General features: G+C 43.3%; 1 protein-coding gene across 1 annotated transcript in view; it reads left to right on the top strand.

Annotated features, from left to right (window-relative positions):
* LOC126252352 (5-hydroxytryptamine receptor-like) overlaps positions 1 to 25,299 on the top strand; it is a 56,286-nt gene that overhangs the window by 6,921 nt on the left and 24,066 nt on the right. Inside the window, exon 2 of the mRNA XM_049953242.1 lies at positions 1,338 to 1,602. Coding sequence (XP_049809199.1) covers positions 1,338 to 1,602 — 265 coding nt within the window. The remainder of the gene's footprint in view (positions 1 to 1,337; positions 1,603 to 25,299) is intronic.

Below are 25,299 nucleotides of genomic sequence, written 5' to 3'. Positions count from 1 at the left end.
GACTGTAACGCTGCTTGGATTTGTTGAAACATTCCTCAAATGGTAATTTTTCATTGTGCGAAACACGGGAACACCACTACATCCCAGAATCGATACTGCCGGCAGATCAGCGGACTGGTGAGTTCTACAGAGGTACTTGAAAACAACTGTGAAAGTAGCACCGTTGATGCCATAGTTGGCAACTGTGTGTACTAAATGTCGAACTTAGTATACGCCTACTTACCAACAAATTTAATTATGTACTCTTCCTGCTAGACTCTGTACACACAATAAGTTTTCCTTGTTTTTTGCTTCTTGTTTTCCGTAGTTGCAGATATACATGTTGTATAGGTTAATTGTCGTTTTTTGGAACTGTAACGTATGTTTTATTAAGACCAGACGCGTTTCGCTTCATTCTAAAGCGTCATCAGTAGTCACTGTAGCAGTATGGTTCTTTTTTCTGTTCCAATTCTGGTTGCTAGGATCATCAACATTTCGCATGTTACTATTATACTTACTATTATAAAAAGTGTTAATTCTACTCATCGGTTTTTGTTGTTTTACTTCATTCTTGCTGTTCTTCTACGTTTGTGTGTTTCATTTTAGCACACAGCACTTTCATTGCACTCAATATATTCATGTTTCTGTTTTGTGAAGAATAACTGTCGTGTCTAAGACACAAATGGTTCAAATGGCTCTGAGCACTATCGGACATAATATCTGAGGTCATCAGTCCCCTAGAACTTAGAACTACTTAAACCTAACTAAACTAAAGACATCACACACATCCATTCCCGAAGCAGGATTCGAACCTGCGACCGTAGCGGTCGCGCGGTTCCAGATTGAAGCGCCTAGAACCGCTCGGCCACTGCGGCCGGCAATAAAACACACGAGCGGCAAGACGACAGTTGCTCTTCACAACACAGAAAGGTGAATATATTTAGTGAACTGATAGTACTGTGAGTTAAAATGCATCACGTTCACGAGGGAGAACAATAAGAATGAGGTAAAACAACAAAAACCGTGAGTAACGATAAGAATTAGCACTGTTAATAATAGTAAGTAAAGCGTGCGAACTGTTCATGATGCTAACAAACAAAATTGCAAGAAAAGAACGATATTGTGACAGTGACCACTGAAGGTACTTTAGAATAAAGCGAAACACGTGTGGTCTCAATAACACTTACATTACAGTTGCAAAGGACGTTAATGAACCTATAGAATTTGCACAGTGAGTGTTACATTTTTAATGACCAGCAGCAGTGTGTTCCTTGCTTACTTTGTTGTTGCCGAGTTATCCGGCCGAAGGAAACGACCGGCAGATCGCCTCTAGCAGTACCGGGGCTGCGTGTCGGCAGGTACTGGGCGGTGACGAACATCGACTACATCCACCAGCGGACGGCGCGCCGCATCGGGCTGATGATCCTGGCGGTGTGGGCGGTCGCCTTCCTGGTGTGCATCGCGCCGATGCTGGGCTGGAAGGACCCCGACTGGGATGCGCGCGTCTCCAGGGACCGGCAGTGCCTGGTGAGCCAGGACCCCGGCTACCAGATCTTCGCCACCGCCTCCTCCTTCTACGTGCCGCTCGCCGTCATACTCGTGCTCTACTGGCGCATCTTCCAGGTAGGTCGGCAGCCTCCCACTCTGTGGTACGGCTACACGCCCGCACATAATGATGAGCATATGGAATTGGTGGCCGGGAGACCCCTCGCGGGGCGGTTCGGTCGCCGCTCCACAAGCTCTTTAACGCCACTATGGCGACTTGCGAGTGAATGAGGATGAAATGATGATGAAAGATACACAACACCCAGTCATCTCGCGGCAGAGAAAATCCCTGACCCCGCCGGGAATCAAACCCGGAACCCCGAGCGCGGGAAGTGAGAGCGCTACCGCAAGACCACGGGCCGCGGACATTAGGAGCCATAATCTTACCGAAGTTTTAACAAAGTAAGTCAAATATTCCAATTAGGGACTGTGTATATGTCTTGAGTCACAGTAACTCAGGACGTGGAAATCACCCGTGCTATATTCATCCAGTACTTGAGAATGAGAACACTAAGTTAATGCAGATGAGTAGAAAAAAGAATCCTGTATGTTGGAATACAGTATTAGTGGTGTTCTGCTTCACGCAGCCACATTGACTTAATTCTAGGCGTAACGTTACAAAGTGACATGGAACGAGCATGGAAGATCGGGTAGGGAAGCTGAATGGTCGACTTCGGTTTATTGGGAGAATTGTAGGATAATGTACCTCATTTATAAAGGAAACTGCGTACAGAAAACTTGCTTGACCCACTTTTGAGTATTGCTCGAGTGCTTCGGATCCCCACCAGGTCGAATCAGAGGAAAGCTTGGTTGCAATTCAGACGCGTGCTGCTAGATTTGTTACCAGCAAATTCGATCAACACGTGACTGTTACGGAAATGCTCCTTGAACTCATATGAAAATCCCTGGAAAGAAGAAGACGTTCTTTTTGCGAGTAACAGCTTTTTTCGACAGATTTCAGAACGGTATTGTTACCGCCAGTATTTCTCGGACGGACCGCGAAGCCAAGTTATGAGAAATCAGACCTCGTACGGAAGTAAATAGACATTGGTTTTCCCCGTATTCCATTTACGAATACAACAGAAAAGGGAGTGACTAGCTGTGGTGGTAGGGGTCCTCCGCCGAGCAACGTATGGTGGACAGCGGATTATGTACGTGGATACAGATGTAGATACAGATGATCCGCAAAGCACAAAGAAACTAACGGCAAAGTAGTGCAAATGAATGAAATAGGGAGCATGAGAACGGATGCTTGCAAACTGAGTGCCTGCTCGTAGGTCCTGGTCAACCAAAACATCCTCAGGCATGGCCTGTTATCAATTGGCAGAAATGCCGAAAAATATTCTAAAACCTAAGTGAGTAAAGGTGCCAAATTCGCTCACGTCCAGACAGAATGTTTTAGATTTTCTGATTATTCCATCTACGGAACAAATACGATAGGAACGCAAGTGTCACTATTTCGTCTTAACTTTTCGCAGCCAGAATAAAGCAACAGAGCTGGTCGGGAGCTAGAATCTGGGAATGGTAAGATGCTGAGCGAAAATAAAGAAGCTGCAAAAAAAAAAAAAAAAAAAAAAAAACACCATTTATTTACCACAGGGGCTCGTCTTACAAGCACAAAAACAAGTAAAACGTGCGGGTCAAGCAAACCTTTGACCATTCGTGTTGTCCTTCTCTGTATACGTTCACTATCCCATGCTGATCCTGTTTGGTATGGATCCCACAAAATTGAGCAATATTCTAGGATGGGTTGGATGAGTGATTCGTAAGCAGTCTCCTTTCTAGAGCGATAGCAGTTCCCCAGTATTCTACAAATAAACGAAGTCTGCTACCTGCTTTATCCAAGACTGGTTTTTTGCCAATCATTACACCACTTTGAAATTTTATCAAGTCTTGCCTAAATATTTGTACCACTTTGCTCAGACTGTACTTCGTTTCGGATAAGTGCATCATCTGCGAAAAGACTGAGGTTACTCTTGATACTGTCCGCAAGATCACCAACATAAAATATGAACAGCAAGGGACCTAACAAACATCCCTGGTACACACCCGAAGTTATCTGTCGATGACCCTCCATCCAATGCTGTGCTCGAAGAGTACAGTCTCATAAATATCCTGCTCAAATGAAGGTTCGTCCTTGATTCTAGCACATTTTCGTAAACGATAATTGCTGTGTGATTCTTGAGTTTCTCCCGGCGTATTTGATAATCAAAATATCCACGGGTGTGCTGCCGGTCTATAGTGTCCAACGGGCACAATATTTCCGCGATCATACATGTCGCCATCATCAGGTGAACTGACGGACTGAGCTCCTGTGAACGTGCCGGCACGGAGATCCGTACGCTATGGCTGCTCAGAGGGAACTGGGTTCGGTCGCGGCGGCGGCCGATTTAAATACCCTCCGCCCGCGGCGCGCTCCCTCCGCCGTCCGCGCCCCGCGCCAAGGTCACGCGGTGGAACAGATTGCGACGGCGTCTGAGATGACGTCGGTGTGATGGCACTTTTTTCGGCACTGTTCCTTCGATATACAAACTGAAAAGTGAGGAAGAAAGCATCTATCGTTACCTTAAGGCTCTTTGTAATTTGGGCGCTCATCTCTTGGATTTCTATTGTCATTGTTTCCTCTTGGTTCCCATATATACCGCACGTAATACAATTTTATACCTCTTTTTCTGAGAATATTAAAAATTTTGTTCCACTTTTAGGTTGTCGAATCCTATTTCTAGGTCGACAAATCATACGAAGGTGTCATGAATTTCCTTAAGTCTGGTCACCACTATCGAGCACAACAACAAAACTGCCTTACTGGTGCCTTCACTCTTACTAAAGCTACACTGACTGTCATCAAACACATCCTCATTTTTTTCCAGTCATTCGTATATTATTTGAACAACTCAGATATTGTAGGGGTCGTCTGCTGCACAGCCCCTTGTTCAGCAATGTGAGTTGAACGTTGTGCTCCGGAAACTTGTGTCTGCACCAGCAGTCCTCAAATCTGCCATAGATCGGCGTCGGCCTGCTTTAGAGTAAATAAGCTCCGTTCTCCACGTTCTGTGATAAGACGTGGATGTCCAGCGCCTTGTCGCCTGCATGTGGTTTCATCATGTAATAGTAACAGTAATATCTAAGCCTTGACGGCGTTTCATATCTTCAGTGTGGATGCACCGTAAGTCCGTAAACATGCGATATTCTGCACGCAGCGAGCAAAATGGAAACGGTTGGCGCTACGGAGGTAGTGTGCTTGTTGAAAATGTAGGCTGGCCGTGAAGCGTGCTCGGATAACCGAAGAGCTTCAGGTGAACTCTCACTTAAAGCAGAAAACAGAGTTCGAGCCCGGAACGGCACAAAGTTTCACTTGTCGCCCTTGAATAACTTCAGTTTCTTCACGCGCCTGACATCTCAAGATGAATATATCCAGGGATATCTCCATTTTTTTTTGTTTGTGATCCACATGTTCACTAGAACGATTCCCCACTACTCTCTGCGCCGCCTACACACTTTCCTTACCGCATCGTGTGCCCGCAATGCCAACAGCCAGCGTTCAATCTCGCAGTGGACAGTGGTCGTAACGTTTTAGGTCGTCATTGTATATAGCTACATACCTGCTTCCAACAATCGTGCATCCATAACGAAGGAAATGGTTATGCCGCACGTTTCATCGCGAGATACACGCCACCCGGGAAGAACGTGTCAGGTAATTTGAAAGGATAATTACTCTCATGACTTATTCATTAAAAGCGTTCTTCGCATGCAAACTTTGGAGGAGCATTCAGTGACACAGATGGCCAGGTTGCCCGTCATTGAGATAGTCATTTACACAATATAAAGTAACTTAAAACAATATCGAATAGCAATCCTTACACTAAATTGAGCAACAAAAATTTATTATAGTCACATAAATAAACCTGCTAAACTCTTAGAGAAAGAGAGAGGGAACAAAGAAAGAGAGAGAAGTAATCCATCTGGAGATATAAAATGTTCATTAGTTCAAAGATTTTAATTCAACGTAGAGAGGCAAAAGTATTCTATATATTAGTCACTAAATTACAGAATGTCGGAATCCATATAAAATATCATGACACCTTCCACCTACGCACACACTACCTCTTAATGTTGATTTCATCCGTACTCGTGTAAACAACTTCGGTTCTCTTGTGACCTATTTAACTGGAGATTGAATACAGAAAAACACGTCGCTCCAACGTCAATATTTCCGTAACTCTCTTCCTGATAGCATTCCATTATTGAACAACAAATCTGCATCACATGCAGGGCTGTTGGCACGTACGTACTTGAATACTCAAAGCTTCGTTAGTGTCAACTGTTGACACACCATACAGAGCAGTGCGCTCACGCATCATCCATATATTGTCACGAGATAAACACACAGAGTGATTCAGAGAGCCGGCCGCTGGTGGCCGAGCGGTTCTGGCGCTACAGTCTGGAACCGCGCGACCGCTACGGTCTCAGGTTCGAATCCTGCCTCGGGCATGCATGTGTGTGTTGTCCCTAGGTTAGTTAGGTTTAAGTAGTTCTAAGTTCTAGGGGACTTATGACCTCAGCAGTTCAGTCCCATAGTGCTCAGAGCCATTTGATTCAGAGAAATGGGAAATTTCGAAATTCGTGTTGGAGCCCTGGACGATTGTTAACGCTAACACACAAAAACCAACTCACTCCACTTTGCCATTTAGTTAACATAGATACTTGGAATGCTGCGCAACGTTCATTTGCCTTCAATGCTTTTTATGAAAACAGCGACAATTTGGAGGCTGTATGTAGAGAATTTCTACACCACTTCAGTTTATTTAAGACGCCATGATCACGTTCCATCAGCACATGTAGTTAAGACGTCGATTTTGAGGAATTAGGTTCAGTAATAAAAACGAAACCGACAGGCCGTGTGGGAACCGTTGGTATATCAGGCAATATCAAAGCTGTTCGAGTTGCTGTCAAAAGAAGCCCACATCGTTCACTCTGGCGTCATCCACCACCTTTACGATTGCTTACATATTTGTTCGAAGAATATTAGCACAGGACTTACATTACCATCCAAATAAGTTGCACCTCGTCCAAGAACTGAAACCCAACGATAACTTCATGACTTCATGAGATGACAATTCTGTGGACAAATGCTTGAAAAGATAAACGATGACCATGAGTTTGTGAACGACCTTACATTTTAAAAATGGATTTGTTAATAAACAAAATTTTTATTTTTGGCCACTGGAAAATCCTACTCAGATACACCAACACCCACTGCGGAGCAAGAAATTTACCGTGTGGTGTGCTGTGTCATCATACGGCATAATAATAATTTTCTGTAGACGAGAATGGCCTTGCGACGACAGTCACAACGGATCGTTACGTCACCAAGCTCGAAACTTTTGTTGTGCATAAACTACAGGCACTTCCACAAGATACTGGCAAAGGCTGGTTTTAGCGAGACTGATCAGCGTCACACACAGCACGAATGTCTATGGCTCCCTGTGTGGCAACCATATAATTTCGCGGAACGGACATTCCATGGCGTCCCACATCCATTGATCTACCAGCTAGCGATTTCTTCTTGTAGGGTTACCTTAAAAGCAAGCTGTATCGGTGTCGAAATGTTACAACAAAAGAACTGAAAGCTTGAATTCGAGAAGCAGCTGTCGAAACTCCTCTTGAAATTCTTCTTGGAACCGTGCATATTTTATCAAAGAGACTGCAGAAATATTTTTCACAAAAATGGAGCTCAAGTACAAAATGTCACCTTCAAGAAATAAATATAATTTTAGGATTCTTAAATTGCAGTTATTGCTATTAAATAACACCATCCAGCTTATTTAAATGCTTTTTTTCATAACAGTATTTAACTGTTTCAATTTTCCGCTTCTGTGAAGCAGCGTTTACTGCTCCAGTGCACTTGCGCACAGCGTTATACGTCACCTCGACAGTATTGCATTCAAACACACTTTCCAGGGTCTCTCCCGCCTTGTGAACATTTTGTGACTAATGAGTTAAACTTATTAATTACAATGCTCAACAGTTTCCTTCAGCCATGGATTAAAACTAGACGTAATATGGCATGCGCTAATCTCGAGTTCACTTCAAGAATTTTGTACAAAACCCCAAACGTTTAAACAAGACTCACTGCCAAAAATTTTACACACAATGTGAAAGTGACGGACAACAACCATCCGGTTTTCTTAATGGTAAGAGTGAACAGTCTTTTCCACGACAGACTGTGCATGTAGAGTATTTTTACAGCTCCCTACATTAATGTCAGCTTGACAATAAACAGTTGATTTTTCCACATAAAAGATTAATTACCAACTTATCTAAATTTTTAATTTCTTAGAAAGTGATCTTTCCTATGATTTGACTTTTTCTAGTGTTTGAGTGTGAAATCATTTTCTATGTCATCTTGTCTTTCTTCTTTTAAACGTGAATTCTATTGATCTTTTTTTTTCAAATGCATGTGGATCTTCATATTTTTACAAACCGCATGGGTCGCAAGACACAATAAGGAAATAATAAGACTGAGAAAAAATACAAAACACACAGTCTAAAGTAACACTAAAACTGTGAGCAAAGAGTAGAAATTGACACCAAAAGGCATCTAGAATATTACAGTCTTCTAGGAAGATACATGACTTTCTTCAAGACACGCAGAAAGAAAATAGAAAAGTTGAAAAAATGAGGTGAAGGGTAGTTGGCACAGCACAACTGTATGGTATTTAAATTTGAATGAGACGTAGGTCAAATTCGTTGGAAAATATTTTTAAGTAAGCTGTTAAATGAAATTTGTAGATTTTGACGCTTTGTATCACTACAATACCTTAAAAATGAAATCAGAAATTTGATTCTTTATCAGAACACAGTAACTCCTTCAAAATCGGCTGAGAAGCTGACGAACTGAACCTTATCAGTTAGTAAAAAAATGGTTCAAATGGCTCTGAGCACTATGGGACTCAACTGCTGAGATCATTAGTCCCCTAGAACTTAGAACTAGTTAAACCTAACTAACCTAAGGACATCACCTAAGGACATGCCCGAGGCAGGATTCGAACCTGCGACCGTAGCGGTCCTGCGGTTCCAGACTGCAGCGCCTTTAACCGCACGGCCACTTTGGCCGGCTTTATCAGTTAGTAGCTCTTCCGTGCTGCTGAAGGGTTAGGACCCCACAAAACAAGGAAAAGGTACAAGTTACCATGCTTATCAAAGAAATAAATTATAAATTTGAAATAAATCACGTATTACAAAAATAAATGACAATGTGCGAAAAGTTTTGTAGTGGTGATCTATAAAAAAAGACTGATGGTTATTCATTAAATTACTCGTAAAATCCGTAATGGACCTAGGTTAGATTGGCCGTATTGTAAATAGAGAAGCCGAACACTTCAGTTTTGTGTGTTTATGGACGACAGATTTTCCTGTCTTGTTGGTATTCCAGTGCACGATGACACTTCAGTTCATATGTACAATGAATTAATATAAGAAATTAGTATATATGTAAATCCTGACACTTTAGTGGAAGAGACAGTTTTGCCTCACTCAATGGTATTTCAATTGTTGCAGACGATTTCATTCATTCACAAATATATATTGCGCTCAGTGCGTCTCATCCTGAGGGAGAGCATTCTGGGATGAGAACTAAGTTATATATTTGTTCACAGAAAGCAAAAGAAGCCATTGCCGTATACTTCTCTGATTAAAACTTGTGCTAAACTACTCACATTTTCTATTCTCATAATTACTACAACCTTACTATCCCTTCTAAAACTTTATTAGTCAGGATATCACTTATATCAGTAGAAAATCACATACCTGGAAAGGAATCACTGCTATTTCTCTATTAGTACTCAGCCCTTTTTTAAACTGCAGGTAGTAAATTGTGTTAATATTTGTTTGACGACCGCTACCTAAAAGTTGATGGACGGGGAGCTCATATATTAACTTTATAATGAGAAGATTACACGTAAGAGAGACCGATGCAAAAATTATAGCAAGCAAGGGCTACCATGCGCGCCTGAATAATAGTTTGTCAAAGCACTTACATAATTAAAGGAGATTTTTAAGACTGCGGATTTTGGAAGACTTGGTAAATGCTTGTAAGTATCTTGCTTTCTTTTTCTTGTTAATAAACGTAGAAATCTGACAGTTCTATGCATTTCACGAGCACGTTAAATAATGCTAATGTGTAAACAAAGCAAGGAATTATTTGCATGACGTATTCTGACTATAATGGTGCACATAGAAGCAGGTGAAACAAAATTCAGTCTATTTGCAAATTTTGAGATCAGTAATCAAACTAAGTTTTCGATTGTCAGAATATTTCTCTAGCGGAGTACACATTAGAGCTTCCCCAAAGACATCAAAATTACTAAAATCATGAACTAGACGACCCAAGATTCAGCGTGAAACGTATGTTAAAAAAGGCATATTTATGAATACTGGAAGATTTTGAGAGCAAAAATATTCCGCGAAACTATGAATTACGCAGAACGTTCTAATAATGTGTGTAGAATAAAAGGAGAATTATAGATAGGGGTGAATGTTTCAAATCCCCATCTGGCCATCCACATTCAGGTTTATCGTGATTTCACTAAATCGCTTAAGAAAAATGCTGGGGATGGTTTCTTTGAAAACGGCACAATCTTTTTTCAGTCTCATCCTTCCTCAAGCCGAGATAGTACTGCCTGTGATGATCTAGTCGTCGATAGGACGATAAACTAATATTCATTTCAATTGAGAACCTACCTGAAGAGTTTAGAGAGCTATGAATGAAACAATTCGTTAGTGAAGAAGTGAAGACAATGTTTACATATCTAACAAATAAACTTCGAGTGCGTTTGTTATGATACGCATTGACTTGCACAAAGATCGATATTGTTCCGCTTTACATCAGATTTGTGGATGACCTCAGGGAAGTTGGGAAATTCATGGAACAAAAAGAAAGGGATTTCCATAAAAGGAAGTGTCGTTTCGTGATTTTACTTCAGTTCTATCTAGCTAATCAAACCAGTTATTCCTATAACTATGCTACAAGAATGAATCACAGTAATTTAGGACATGCTAAATTTCGTTCCCCTAATGGCGTGGAGGGGATGCTGGGGATGCTTGATTGCACATGAGGTGTAGCAATGGCGTTATCACATTCTAAATAACCTCTACTATTTTATTCCGATTTCAATTGCCGATTTCTTTTCCAGAAAACTAAAATAAAAAAGTAAAAAATCTTTATCTTCTGATCCTAAAACCACCGCCTCACTGATCTTTCAGTTTCACCATCACGACGATGTCCATGAAGCTAATCCGCCAGTTTATGGACATGCTGGATATCACAGGACACGCACTTTTCCTTGTGAGGTTAATGTAGTGCAGTAATGAGATTTATCTTTCTTTCTTAACTCATGCTTGATTGCACATGAGGTGTAGCAATGGCGTTATCACATTCTAAATAACAGATTCTGCCTATCACTCCCCTGATTGTACGCAATGAAGATGCAATGGAGAAACTTCCAGTTTCCAGCTAACGACGAAAGAGATGTACACAATTTGGATACTGTAAGTTATTTGCTCCCAAAAAACATCTAGAGTGCAAACACTGTATAAATACGAATTACACACTGTCAGGTTGTACCATACATGTAATTACGAGATTGACAGAACATATGTTTGACTTTCTTTAGACTGCACTTCCTTTTAATAGATAGACACAAAGTTGGCTGAAACCGATTAGCGGCGAGAAACGTAGACGTACACGCTAACTGGAACTTTCAGAAAAAGGCTCGGTGGACAAGCAAATGGAAGCCAGCACATTAACAGTGATCCCCTGTCTGCCGAACCGAAGTGCTCATATGACCTACTGAAGTACAGACAGCTGTACCAGTGATCTGCTATGCAGCTATGCAGATGATGTGCGTGCCAAACCTCTAATTCTGTGCCTACGCAGTGGACGCAGTATACCGTCCGCAAACTCCTAGGGCTGAAGTTACCTCAGTACAAGACACAACATGAGTCAACATTTCTGTTTGCTCACTAGCCAGGAACAGAAATTTGCCTCAAGTATTCTACCGTAAACAACCACTTCAACGTACATCAGACACCACAGAAAATTAACCAGTCGTCATTCGAGTAACCAGAATAAAAATTCTGTTCGGAGGGAAACGACTTCATGTGCACCTTGTGAAGAAATTAACACTTCTCTAAATCTAGCCGCCAGGTTTTCCGCTGTGGCAACGTCTCTAGGTCGATACCCGGAGGGAAGTATCTTCGATCGATCCCTTCACGAAAGTGTTCCACACCACGTGCCCGCTCCCTCCCGGACACTTGGCGTCTACGTTTGAGCTCAGGCTACGAATCCCAGCGGCCGTTACAAGACATTACCTCGCACTACATGGGCCATCAAGCTGCCAACCAATCACCTGAAGTTCATACTCCTTTCAGAAGATTTTCTGGAAGTTTCCACTTACGCTCCTACATCCTTAACACCCCGCCATTCAAACATGTGTCAAATATGTGGCTCTGCTTTTCGGTGGGAAGCGTGCCGCGAGCATTCCTTCCCACTAAGATAGCTGTTTTTCGCCTTGTTCCACCCCTGATGGTCTCCTATCATGCACGTAATTTTTTCTTTTTTTTTTTTTTTTTTTTGCCCACCAGATTGCAACCTCCCACCACATTGTGCACACTGCAGGCATTCTGTTTCCTTCAGCGTTGTAAACCTCCCCCTCGTCACTTTTCTCTCTCTCTGGGCAGTAATCACCGCCCCTGCAGAACACGAGAACTCTCTCCCCAGCCCCTCTTTAGCCCGTAGCGGCTTCTGAAGAACACACTGCCCACGTCACCCTTTCTGTCAGTGCTCAGCTCTACTTAATTTCCGGACATACAGTACTACAGAAATTCTTAGCACGTGGAGCTAGCCAGTATCAGGCAATGAAATTATTAATAATACAGTCGTGCATCGTAAATGTGATGTAATATAAGTATAAATCGGAAACAATTTACAGAATATTAAATGCATAGTGGCAAAATCTTGCCATTTTACAGAAACGCTTATTAAAGATTGAAATCATGGTACTGCAAGAGCTGTAAGCGTTTATCAGCAATGATATTTGCAAATAATGATAGGCCAGTTAGTCAAGTGATAGTAGTAGCTAGTCGATTACATCAGTTACGATAATCTTAGCAAATATGGACGAAGTATACTGTGGATAAAACATCTGGTATGAAAAGCCATGATTGATGTATATTATTAACATTTTGTCCCCATCTATGGGTACCATCTTCTAAGGTAAATTGCCTACTGAAAAAAGAAATTAGAATTTACGATACGCCCTCATACACTGAAGTGACAAAGAAACTGGAATAGGCATGCGTATTCAAATACAGAGATACGTAAACTGACAGTTTACGGCGCTGCGGTCGGCAACGCCTATATAAGAAAACAAGCGTCCGGGGCAGTTGTTAGATCGATTACTGCTGCTACAATGGCAGGTTATCAAGATTTAAGTGAGTTTGAACGTGGTGTTATAGTCGGCACCCGAGCGGTGGGGCACAGCATCTCCGAGTTAGCGATGAAGTGGGGATTTTCCCGTACGACCATTTCACGAGTGTGTCGTGAATATCAGAAATCCGGTAAAACGTCAAATCTCCGACATCGCTACGGCCGAAAAAAAGTCCTGCAAGAACGAAACCAACGACGACTGAAGAGAATCGTTCAGTGTGACAGAAGTGCAAGTCTTCCGCAAATTGCTGCAGATTTAATGCTGGGCCATCAACAAGGGTCAGCGTGCGAACCATTCAACGAAACATCATCGATATGGGATTTCGAAGCCGAAGGCCCTCTCGTGAATCCTTGATAACTGCATGACACAAAGCTTTACGCCTCGCCTGGGCCCGTAAACACTGACACTTGATTGTTGATGACCTGGTCGGACGAGTCTCGTTGCAAATTGTATCGATGGAATGGACATGTAAGGATATGGAGACAACCTCATAAATCCATGGACCCTGCATGTCAGCAGACGAGTGTTCAAGCTAGTTGAGGCTTCGTGATAGTGTGTGGCGTGAGCAGCTGGAGTGGCATGGAACCCCTGATACGTGCAGATACGACTCTGACATGTGACACGTGCATCCGTTCACGTCCACTTTGCATTCCGACGGACATGGGCAATTCCAGCAGGACAATGTGACACCCCACACCTCCAGAATTACTACAGAGTAGCTTCAGATACATTTTATGAGTTTAAACACTTCGACTGGCCACCAAACTCTCCAGACATGAACATTATTGAGTATGTCTGTGATGCTTTGCACGTGCTGTTCAGAACAGATCTCCAACCTCTCGTACTCTCACGAATGTATGGACAGCCCTGCAGGATTCATGGTGTCATTACCCTTCAGCTGTACTTCAGACATTAGTCGAGTCCATGCCGCGTCATGTTGCGGCGCTTCTGCGTACTCGCGGGGCCCTACAGGATGTTAGGCAGGTGTACCAGTTTCTTTGGCTCTTCAATTTATTTTAAATACACTACTGGCCATTAAAATTACTACACAACCAAGATGGCGTGCTACGGACGCCAAATTTAACCGACAGGAAGAAGAAGCTGTGATATGCAAATGATTAGCTTTTCAGAACATTCACACAAGGTTGGCGCCGGTGGCGACACCTACAACGTGCTGACATGAGGAAAGTTTCCAACCGATTTCTCATACACAAACAGCGTTGCTTGGTGAAACGTTGTTGTGATGCCTCGTGTAAGGAGGAGAAATGCGTACTATCACGTTTCCGACTTTGATAAAGGTCGGATTCTAGCTTATCGCGATTGCGGTTTACCGTATCGCGACATTGCTGCTCGCGTTGGTCGAGATCCAATGACTGTTAGCAGAATATGGAATCGGTGGGTTCAGGAGGGTAATACGGAACGCCGTGCTGGATCCCAACAGCCTCGTATCACTAGCAGTCGAGATGACAGGTATCTTATCCGCATGGCTGTAGCGGATCGTGCAGCCACATCTCGATCCCTGAGTCAACAGGTGGGGACGTTTGCAAAACAACAACCATCTGCACGAACAGTTCGACGACGTTTACAGCAGCATGAACCATCAGCTCGGAGACCATGGCTGCGGTTACCCTTGACGCTGCATCACAGACCGGAGCGCCTGTGATTGTGTACTCAACGAAGAACCTGGGTGCACGAATGGCAAAACGTCATTTTTTCGGATGAATCCAGGTTCTGTTTATAGCATCATGATGGCCGGATCCGTGTTTGGCGACATCGCGGTGAACGCACATTGGAAGCGTGTATTCGTCATCGCCATACTGGCGTATCACCCGGCGTGATACGTCTCCGTCACTTCTTGTTCGCATTGACGACACTTTGAACAGTGGACAATACGTTTCAGATGTGTTACGACCTGTGGCCCTACTCTTAATTCGATCCCTGCGAAACCCTACATTTCATCAGGATAATCCACGACCGCATGTTGCAGGTTCTGTACGGGCCTTTCTGGATACAGAAAATGTTCGACTGCTGCCCTGGCCACCATATTCTCCAGACCTCTCACCAATTGAAAACGTCTGGTCAATGGTGGCCGAGCAACTGGCTCGTCACAATACGCCAGTCCCTACTCTTGATGAACTGTGGTATCGTGTTGAAGCTGCATGGGCAGCTGTACCTGTACACGCCATCCAAGCTCTGTTTGACACAATTCCCGTATCAAGGCCGTTATTACGTATCAAGGCCGTTATTACGGCCAGAGGTGGTTTTTCTGGGTACTGATTTCTCAGGATCTATGCACTCAAATTGCGTGAAAATATAATCACATGTCAGTTATAGTATAATATATTTGTCCAATGAATGCCCGTTTATCATCAGCATTTCTTCTTGGTGTAGCAATTTTAATGTTCAGCAGTGTATATACTGTTTAACAAAAAAAGTGAAGCACGCAGAAGTGGAGGAAGAAACTAAATGAGAATTCACAGATTGGTAGGGTACATGATTTTATGATAGTGACTTCAAGTTCAAATCAACTTTATTAAGAACTTGAGCCCACTTATCACTACGATGTTGTTCTCCCTGTAGCCTCGATACATGTGCTGATTCGCTTGGGAAGTGTTTCTTAAAGACAATGAGACCGCTCTTGACGAAAGGTGGCCCACAACTATTGTAGCTCTAGCCCTTGATATCCCATTAACTGACAAACGCACTTGGATGGAGTTCATGTCCGAGCTGATCCTCAAACGTTCTATCGTAGAATGATTTGGGGACTTTGCTAGCCACTGGAGTACCTCAGCATCATGCACACAGTTCATAGAGACACGTGCCACACATGGACGAGCACTATCGTGTTGAGAAATGGCACACGAAACTGTCGTCTGAGAGATAACAGACTGAAGATGCAGGATGTCTACAACGCAGTTATGTCGTCATAGTTCGCAACAGTCACAATCGGCCGCGACCTTAAGTCATACCTGATGGTTTCTCACACCATTACGCCAGAAGTTACACTGTTTTGTCTCTCCAAAACATAGGAAGAATTGTACGGCTCTCGGGGTTGCTGCTCTACTCTCTCACGATGTTTTTCTGTGGTAGTGCAGAACCGCGATCAGTCACTTCCCGGTCACAATACCACTCAAAAAACAACCGTTGGTTTTGTGGTGTTAGTGTTAGCCTATGCATGAGACGGTAATTCTACATTCCGACCGCTACTAATTTGCGACCAATCGTGTAGTTTGACGCAGAATGTTGCAGGGATTTCCTTACGTGTTCTGGGAGGCACAGACGTAAAGGGGTTAATATGCTTTTGGTCCACAGCATGGTTATTGTGGTGGTCAGGAGAGGTCGATCCGAACCTTGACGTCGTATGAGCCTGCTATGAAATTCCCATGTCAACATCGTGCCACTGTCACAACCAAATTCCCAATAGATGTGGATATCGCACAATTGAACCGTACAATGAGGTCATTTTCAAACTGTGAGATGCTGATAATGTAGTCTCCAACGAGTACGCTGTATCTCCGTGTCCTTTGCAATGATCAATCAACATCTGACGCTGTTCACATCCCTTATGTAGCCTACCCGGTCTGGTAACAATACTAAACACGAAGAACATTATTGCACTCTGGTGGCCATACTACATGTTACACAGAATTGCACCTTTGATCACGGACATCATAACCGCCAGTGGAAGTTGCATGTAGGAAGTTACATTGACATGCGACATAGAAACAGGTGCTACTGTGTAGTACGGAAGGTGCCTGTAGAAATACGCAGTGAGGCGAAAAGAAATGACAGTTTTATTTTTAGAAAATAATTACTCTAAGGTCACCGCAATTTATTATGGTTCCCTGGAAACTAGGACGTGACTCTTAACAGGATGTGCGATCACCACGGATGGCAATGTTTGCTCTGTAAAGTGCTCCCATGCTCTTTGCAAGGTTGGTAGCGATTACCTGTGGTAGGGTGTTTCATTCCTCCGCGTTTGACAACTGCCGCATAGTCGTGGGTGTATGTGGACGCGTGCAACTATCTTCCCAAAGTATCCCACAGGTGCTCAATGGGATTTAAGTAGGGTATTAACCGGCAGGCCAGTCCATCCGTCGAATATGTCCTCGTTCCAAGGGCTCCTCCACCTCTACAAAAAAAAAGAGTAATTACGCATATTTTATTGCAAATTCAGAAAAAAAGGATGAAAGATCAAACAAAGCGGGTCCTCTTCAGCCAGTAAATAATAATAAGTAACTTGAGCATTAATGATCGTTATTATCGATACTTGCAATAGAGAAACTGAAAATCCTAACACTGACATTGTCTTTTATCTCTTACCGAAAAATAAAAATATTATCTTCAGGTATTCTGAGGTACTATCGCGGATACCAGCATCGGCCTTCCCTTTTATCGGTTACGGCAACATTACTGAAGTTATGCGCTGTTACGTTCGTCTCCGTAGTCAATCCGACAGACCGTCTTGCAAAGGACGCGTGTTTCATTCCCGGTAATGTCAGGATTTTTCCTTGATGGAAGGGTAGAGCGGAGTGCATTCAAGCTGATGATGAAAACTAAGGAGTAGTTGCGGCTCCAAGGTTGAAATGTCGACAACAACCAAGAGCGCAGTGTGCTGACCTCATGCTCTCCATGCCGCATTCGATGATAAATGAAGGGATGACAGGCGATCGGTCGACTGTCTTGTGCACTTCAGGACCTGATCGCGTGGTTTCCTTTTTTTTATCGTCATCTGCCAGTCTTTCTTACCCCCCGTCCCCCGCTTACCCACCCCGCTCCCCCACTACCATACCAATGGCCAGGACGATCCTACAAGTAGATGACCAGTCTCATTTCATACTCCGCCTGCAACTCACCCGGTCAGAGTGACATATCAGAGCAGAATTATCCAGACACCTGTTAGTGGGCATTAATACGGACTTACAGTCAGGCTGGGAACACTTTCAGTCAGGTACTTGGATATCTGTGAAGGAATAGAAGCCCATTCATCCTCAAGAGCAAAAACCAGAGAAGGTAATGACGTTAAAAGCTGGGATCTGGAGTGAAAGTGTTCCTCTGGGTTCACGTCGGGATCATAGGACTTCCAGTCCATTTCAGGAATTTCATTGTCCACAAACAATTGCCTCACAGACACTGCTACACGACAGGGACTACTATCATGCTGTCCCTCTCCCAGCTGTTCCAGTACTAGACACAGTACACAGTGCTGTGAACTATGTTCGTATCCCTCCACATTTGGTGTGTCTTATGCTGAAGATAGTGAGCATACCCTAACCACGAACAACACTGTCACACTGCAACACCACCTTGTCCATACATCGCTGTTGGTCCTAACGTTCTCCAGGCATTCGTCAAATGCAAACCCTTCCATCACACTTCCCCAGGGTAAAGCGTGATTTGTAACTCCATATCACTGGTTTACAGTCATCCACTACCCAATGGCGTCGCTTTTTACTTCACCTCAAGCGCAGCTTACCGTTGACTACAGAATGTTTTTATGAGGTGCTGTTCGACCGTTGTACTCCGCTCCACACGCGCAGTCGTTGTAGTAGCTGGACCACTGACAGTACTTTAGAACACACAAACGATTCCTACAGCTGATTTCGTACGTTTTTTACAACTTCCCTCAACAAAACTCGACAGTCCCTGTCCGTCAGTATGTGAGATTTATCTGCTCTTGGTTTAGTTACAGCTGTTCCATCACGATTCCATTTCACGATCACATCACGTACAGCCGACGTGAGCAGCTTTAGAAGGACTGAAATGTCCCTGATGGATTTGTTACTCAGGTGACACACAATGATTAGTTCATGCTCGAAGTCACTGATCTCTCCCGACAGAACCATTCTGTCTTATTGCTTCTCTACTGACAGAACTCCCAGTCTCCTGTCGTGACATATAGTGGTCAATACACTTACGTAGGGGTACCCCGATACTTTTGATCAGATGGTGTACAGGGTGTTTATAAATAAATGTCGGCGTTTTAACGCTTTGTAATATTTATTATATTAAACTTACAGTGATAAATGCTATGTCAAATGAAAGAGCAACTCAAACAGTTTTATCAAGAACCTTATAAATGTTCAAAGTGAGCACCATTTGTTACACGGCACACATCAAGTCTATAGCCGAGTACTTCCCAAACGTTGATAAGTGTGTCTTCAGTGATTGTAGCAACAGCCGCTTCAATCCGGTTTCTTAATTCAGGGAGTTCTGCTGGTAGCGGAGGCACGTACACACGATCCTTGATGAAGCCCCAAAGGAAAAAATCGCAAGGCGTTTGGTCGGGTGAACGTGGAGGCCATGCAAAGCAAGCCCTGTCATTGGGCCCCTTGCGGCCTATCCAACACTTGGGTACCGTGAAGTTCAACCAATCGCGTAGTTCGCTTTGCCAGTCAACATTTATAAGGTACTTGTTAAAACTGTTTGAGCTGCTCTTTCATTTGACATATCATTTATAACTGTATGATTAATGTTATAAATATTATACAGCGTTAAAACCCCGATATTCATTTATAAACACCCTGTATTTTGGAATGGACGCTGACTTTCCGTCAGTCACGCTTTACTGTGGTCGTTTGCAGTTACAAGCAAACTGGCGCCTGCACACTTCGTTAAACCATTGAATGGAGACCCTGGAAAGAAATGCTCGTTTTGAAGTAAAGTGAATGAGAGATGCTCCCACAGCATATTGGAAACGAACACCAAAAAGTAAAATGATAAAAGAAACGAGAGACAGAGATGCTCTTGGTACAACGTCGGGTATTAGTGGACGGAAATCATAAACTCTTCCAAACCTGACAATGCTAAGGCCTTTGTCTTTCTTTGAAATGAAAGGGTAAACTAAGTTTTTATGTGAACGTGGAATATGGGATTTTAAGGACAAGCTGCGAGAAGTCGTGGACTGGAGGACTGAGGGAGACGCCCCTCTGAGCGAGGTCGCGGGCGTCATCTGTTAGAAGTCTCCAGAACACAGCGGCCACACGCCAGGGACTCATCTTGCCGAGTGCGGGTATGTGTTTGCTTAATGAGCCTCACCAGGACGAATGCCCCGGGTGGTGGCCGCCGTGGCAACAGCATTCCTCAAGCATGCCAAGAAACGTAATGCGCTCCCCTACTTCCGACCTAGTTTAAGCGACACTGATAAAATCGTGCCATTCTTATTCATTTGTGTAATTCACTAAATGTCACTGCTATTTTGTCGAAAACTCGCATCTGAGACCGTGGCTGTGTATAAAATACATGTTGATTCTTGCAAAGAAGAAAACAGTAACAAGCAACTGTTAACAATGCTATTTATTTACACAAATAGCACAGTTACTCGTTTCGAAACGCAGTTTCATCATCAGACCGCTGTCCACGTTTCGATTACATTTGACGTTTCTTACATTAGTCGTCAGCTGTTAATTCCAACTGCGGCAAAAGCTCCTTGGGCTGGTGTTCCCTACCGCAAAATAAATAAATAAATAAATAAATAAAAATAAATAAATAAATCTGAGGAACGGTCTGTTTAACTGTGACTGTACCTAACAACGAAAGAAAACCAAGTAAACAAATCTCTAAGAGAGAACTGAATTCATGAAAAGTCGTTTCAGCTCCTCACAGGTACTTTATTAAGTCCACGAGCGGCTTAGGCCTGCATCCAGAGACCATTTCCAAATGGATATTGCGCTATTAAAGAGCAACGTTGAATGATCAGCTGGATTAGTTGTAGATTGCTTACCTCGAAGTTCCTACCTCATAGCATGCACCGTTGACTGCTTTTGTTCACAGAATGGTAAAAAATATGTGGAACGCATTTTTGGTATAAAAGTATACAAGGTGGTTACAATTAAACTTTCCCTACTTGAGAGGGTCCCCATGAAAAATTAGTGATCGCAGACAATGAAACTTTGAGGAAACATTAGTAAGGACACTTGGAAGAGAAATATCGAATAGACCATTTAAAAAAAGAACTCATTTTAACTTCCACATGAGAGGGTAACATTGTTAACTGCGTGTCATGTTTATGTTCCAGGTTACAAACGTTTCTCAATGTGACGACCATTTGTATCCACGACAGCTCGAAACGCACTAGAGACACCATTTCGCAATTATTCACAGCATTTTTCGAATGGTGGGAACGGCCGGAGTGGCCGAGCGGCTCTAGGCGCTTCAGTCCGGAACCGCGCGACCGCTACGGTTGCAGGTTAGAATCCTGCCTCTGGCATGGATGTGTGTGATGTCCTTAGGTTAGTTAGGTTTAAGTAGTTCTAAGTTCTAGGGGACTGATGACGTCAGAAGTTAAGTCCCATAGTGCTCAGAGCCATTTGAACCATTTTTTTTTTCGAATGGTTGGCTATGGAATGTTCATCTGTCGCGAAACGTCTCATGCACTGCTTCAAGATTGCACATTTCGTCCAGCACTCTCAGCCACGGCGCCAGATACTTCAACAATTTGTGGCTCAATTGGCTGTCAGACTCTCTGAGGAGCAGTTCCCAAATCGCCAGTTATCCGAACTTCCGAATCGTGTTCTCCAGCCATGGTGCATAATGAGGACCTCAGGGTATTCCTTCAGTGCTTCGATACTCTCGAAGAGCGGCACCTCTGTAGCTGTTGTTTTGATAAAACAGCTTTAAGAGTGAAGCCCTACTAACCTAGTCCAACTAAACTGTCTGCAAGTGCAATGCACAGTGATGCTCGTCTCTCAGCCCTGCGGCGCCATACGAGTACCGGCTCCTAAGGGAAAGTCATGGCGCTAACACTGCTATTAACGCAAATCTTGCAGCGCTCAATCTGAACACTATTCCTATAAATTTGGGCACCACTACAGTGAATAGTTTACCGTCTACACTGGCTCAAGTGCAGAAAGTTTAATTATAACAACCGTGTACATGTAACTCACGCCTTTATGCAGTTGACAGGGTTATGTTGACGAATACGTAAGACAACCTAGAAAGAGCCGTATAGTCCTTACAACCAATGCAAAGCAATATAATTTAAACAATTCCAGAAAAAAATTAAAGTTAAGACCTCAACAAGATAGGTACGATAAAGAGAACGTCCATGAATAAAACCACAAATATAATTAAATTATGTAACTCTGTTATTCTACCTTTCTTGTTCTAAGGAACTGAAGTAGGCCTACGATTTTACCGGAAAATACTATTAAGAGAAATGAAGCAACAGAAATGGCCTACTCGACTTGCCCGGACCCATTTGACTATCTCTGAGAACTGCGCCTGGGAGAGACCGACGGCCAGTTACACACAAATTGTTGAAGAAGTTACTGACTCCATGGCTGAGAATACTGGACGCAGTGTGAGATTCTGAAGCCTTGCACGAACTGTGACACGATAGATGAACTTTCCTTTGTCCACTATTGAAAAGTGCTCCGAACATTTGTTAAATGGTATCCGTACAAATTTCTAGGGCATGTGACTGCATATAAATTGGAAAATCCCTGTACGAACAATAATAGAGTAAATGAAATGATGATCAAATAAAGATGCTAAGCTGTCGAGAGGCGTTGATATACATCAAGGGGGGCATTTGAAAATGTGTGCCCCAACCGGGACTCGAACGCAGGATCTCCTGCTTACATGGCAGACACTCTAGCTGTCTGAGCCACCGAGGACACAAAGGATAGTGCGACTGCATGGATTTATCCCTTGCACGCTCCCCGTGAGACCCACATTCCCAACTTAATGTCCAAACGCTACAGTCATAATGCCCCTGCCTATTACACTCATTACTCGCGGCAGACAATCTTACCGAGTCCCGTAAGAGTTCGGGCAACGCGTGTGCATCCAGCACAGACGAAGAAGGTCAATCACTGAAAGAACAGATACCATCTTCATACAATAAGAGAGGAGATCCATGTTGCACGAATAGTAGAAAAGATCCAACATTATAGAAAAGAACGGCATGCTATTACGATGTATGGATCAAAGCCGGACACCAAAGAAAGATTTATGACTACAGGCCAAGGATGGAAGGAGGACAGGATAGCCACGAAGAAAATGATGGGATCAGTTTTAAATTTCTTGTTTTCGGAACAGGCAAATATGTCTTACCCAAAAATCTCAGGACGATGATGATCTTCATCATCGTCATCATATCAGTGGATATTACATCAACATGTGATAACTAGTTGAAAGTTTAGATCGGTCTAACTATTTTATTAATATACAGGGTGGCTATAATTAAACTTTCGCTACTTGAGCCAGTGGACACAGAAAACTATTTTCTGCATGGTACCCAAGTTTATAGGAATGATGTTCAGACCGCGCGCTGCAGGTTTTGCGTTGACAGTAGTGTTAGTGTAGAGACTTCCGTTAGGCGCCGGTACCTGGGAGTGGCCGAGGGCCAGTTTCGCACAAATTGTTGAAGAAGGTACTGACGCCATGGCTGAGAATACTGGAAGCAGTGTAAGATTCTGAAGCCTTGCACGAGCTGAGTTACGAAAGCTAAACATTCCTTGGCCCACCGATCGAAAAGTGCTCCGAACGTTTGTGAAATGGTGTCTGTACAAACTTCACATTACTCACCAACTTCTGACACGTGACGCGTACATTCGAGTAGACTTTCCTCTTACGTTTCTCGCAAGGATTGAGCTTCACGGCATCTGGACTTGGACAATTTTGTCGAGTGATGAAGCACAGTTTACGTTCATTGGGGCAGTGAACACTCACAACTGTCGCATCTGGTGATCCTCACCAGGAAAGTTCATGAAGTTGAATGTGTCACTGTGTGGCGTGGCTTCACGGTACATTTCGTGATAGATTCACTTTACTTTGAGAAAGTCGGACCCCAAGCACCAGTGTCATGCAGCGTGAATGGCACCCTTTGCTGTGATCTCCTTCCCCATGTGATCTCTACTCTACAGGAGAGAGGTGCGTCGGCGTCAACTGTTTTGATGCTCGGTATAGCTCTACCTCACACTGCTCGTGAGGTCACTCGGTTACTCCGAAACACTTTTGAAGAAAACCGCATAATTGTCCACCAAGACCACCACATTTGGTCCCGTGTATTTTCTAGCTGTGTGATTACTTGCAGGGTTTACTAACGGGACACTAACACTCGTTGGAGGATGAAGATCAGCGTAGCGAGACAGGAAACCAACATCCCACCTGAGATGTTTCGGGGAGAGGTAGAGCAATCGCTAGTGCGATTTCAGGCTGTCGTGGATGCAGATGGTCGTCACATTGAGCAACGTTTGTAACGTAAAAAGTAAACATGGTACGCAGTTAACAAAAATTACTCTCTCTCTCTCTCTCTCTCTCTCTCTCTCTCTCTCTCTCTTATGGACATTAAAATATGTCTTTTGATGGTTTACTCTTATTTCTCGCCACCATGCACAAATGATCCCACAAAGTTCCATTGTCCTACGATCACTCGTTTCTCATGATGGCCTTCCAAAGTAGCGAAAGTTTAATTATCAGCAGCCTGAATTTCTAAGCAGGCTGTTATATTTTAGTGTAGTATTTTATGTTTGGTTGTCCTGCATGTGATTATAGTCAGTGTTATTTCTTTTACGTCTGAGATGAAATTTTCTGCATGACTTCCTCGAACCTCCTTGATCTAGCTTTAAATCTGGGTTTGGCAAAAACGCCTCCTGGAACGAGACTACAGAGTTTAAAGTATTAGGGTAATCTCAAGGTTAACATTTAACTTGTGTACAGTGTTGTGATTGGACTAATATACATGATCAGTCTAAGCCCTGAGTGATTGAAGCTATGCTCTGTTATGTGAATATTCAATGAGCCAACAATCAACTTTGAAACACTAGCTGACTACGAATTAACCAAAAGAAGTGAACACGGTAGTACACTTACAGAGATTCTGAGCAAGGGGATGTACGTGTAGCTTCTATATTTGAAGACCAAAATCTGTATAATCACTCTCAAAAGCCCCTCAACATTATACACTGAATAGGCAAAGAAAGTGGTATACCTGCCTCATATCGTGTGGAATCCCCGCTAGCACATAGAAGTGCCGCAGCTCGACATGGCATGGACTCGACTAAAGTCTGAAGTAGTGCTGGAGAGAATTGACACCATGAATCCAGCAGGGCTGTCCATAAATCCCTAAGAGTACGAGGGGATGGAGAACAGCGCGTTGCAAGGCATCCCAAATATGCTCAATAAATGTTCGTTTCTGGGGAACAGCATAAGTGTTTACATTCAGAAGAGTGTTCCTGCAGACACTCTGCAGCAATTCTCGACATGTGGGATGTCTCACTGTCCTGCTGGAATTGTCCAAGTCCGTCGGAATGCACAATGGACGTGAATGGCTGCAGGTGAT

Source organism: Schistocerca nitens, chromosome 4 (assembly GCF_023898315.1).
Source record: "Schistocerca nitens isolate TAMUIC-IGC-003100 chromosome 4, iqSchNite1.1, whole genome shotgun sequence".
Lineage (NCBI taxonomy): Eukaryota > Metazoa > Arthropoda > Insecta > Orthoptera > Acrididae > Schistocerca > Schistocerca nitens.
Note: the sequence above shows the minus strand (reverse complement) of the source record. Positions and strands in the feature narration are given on the sequence as shown.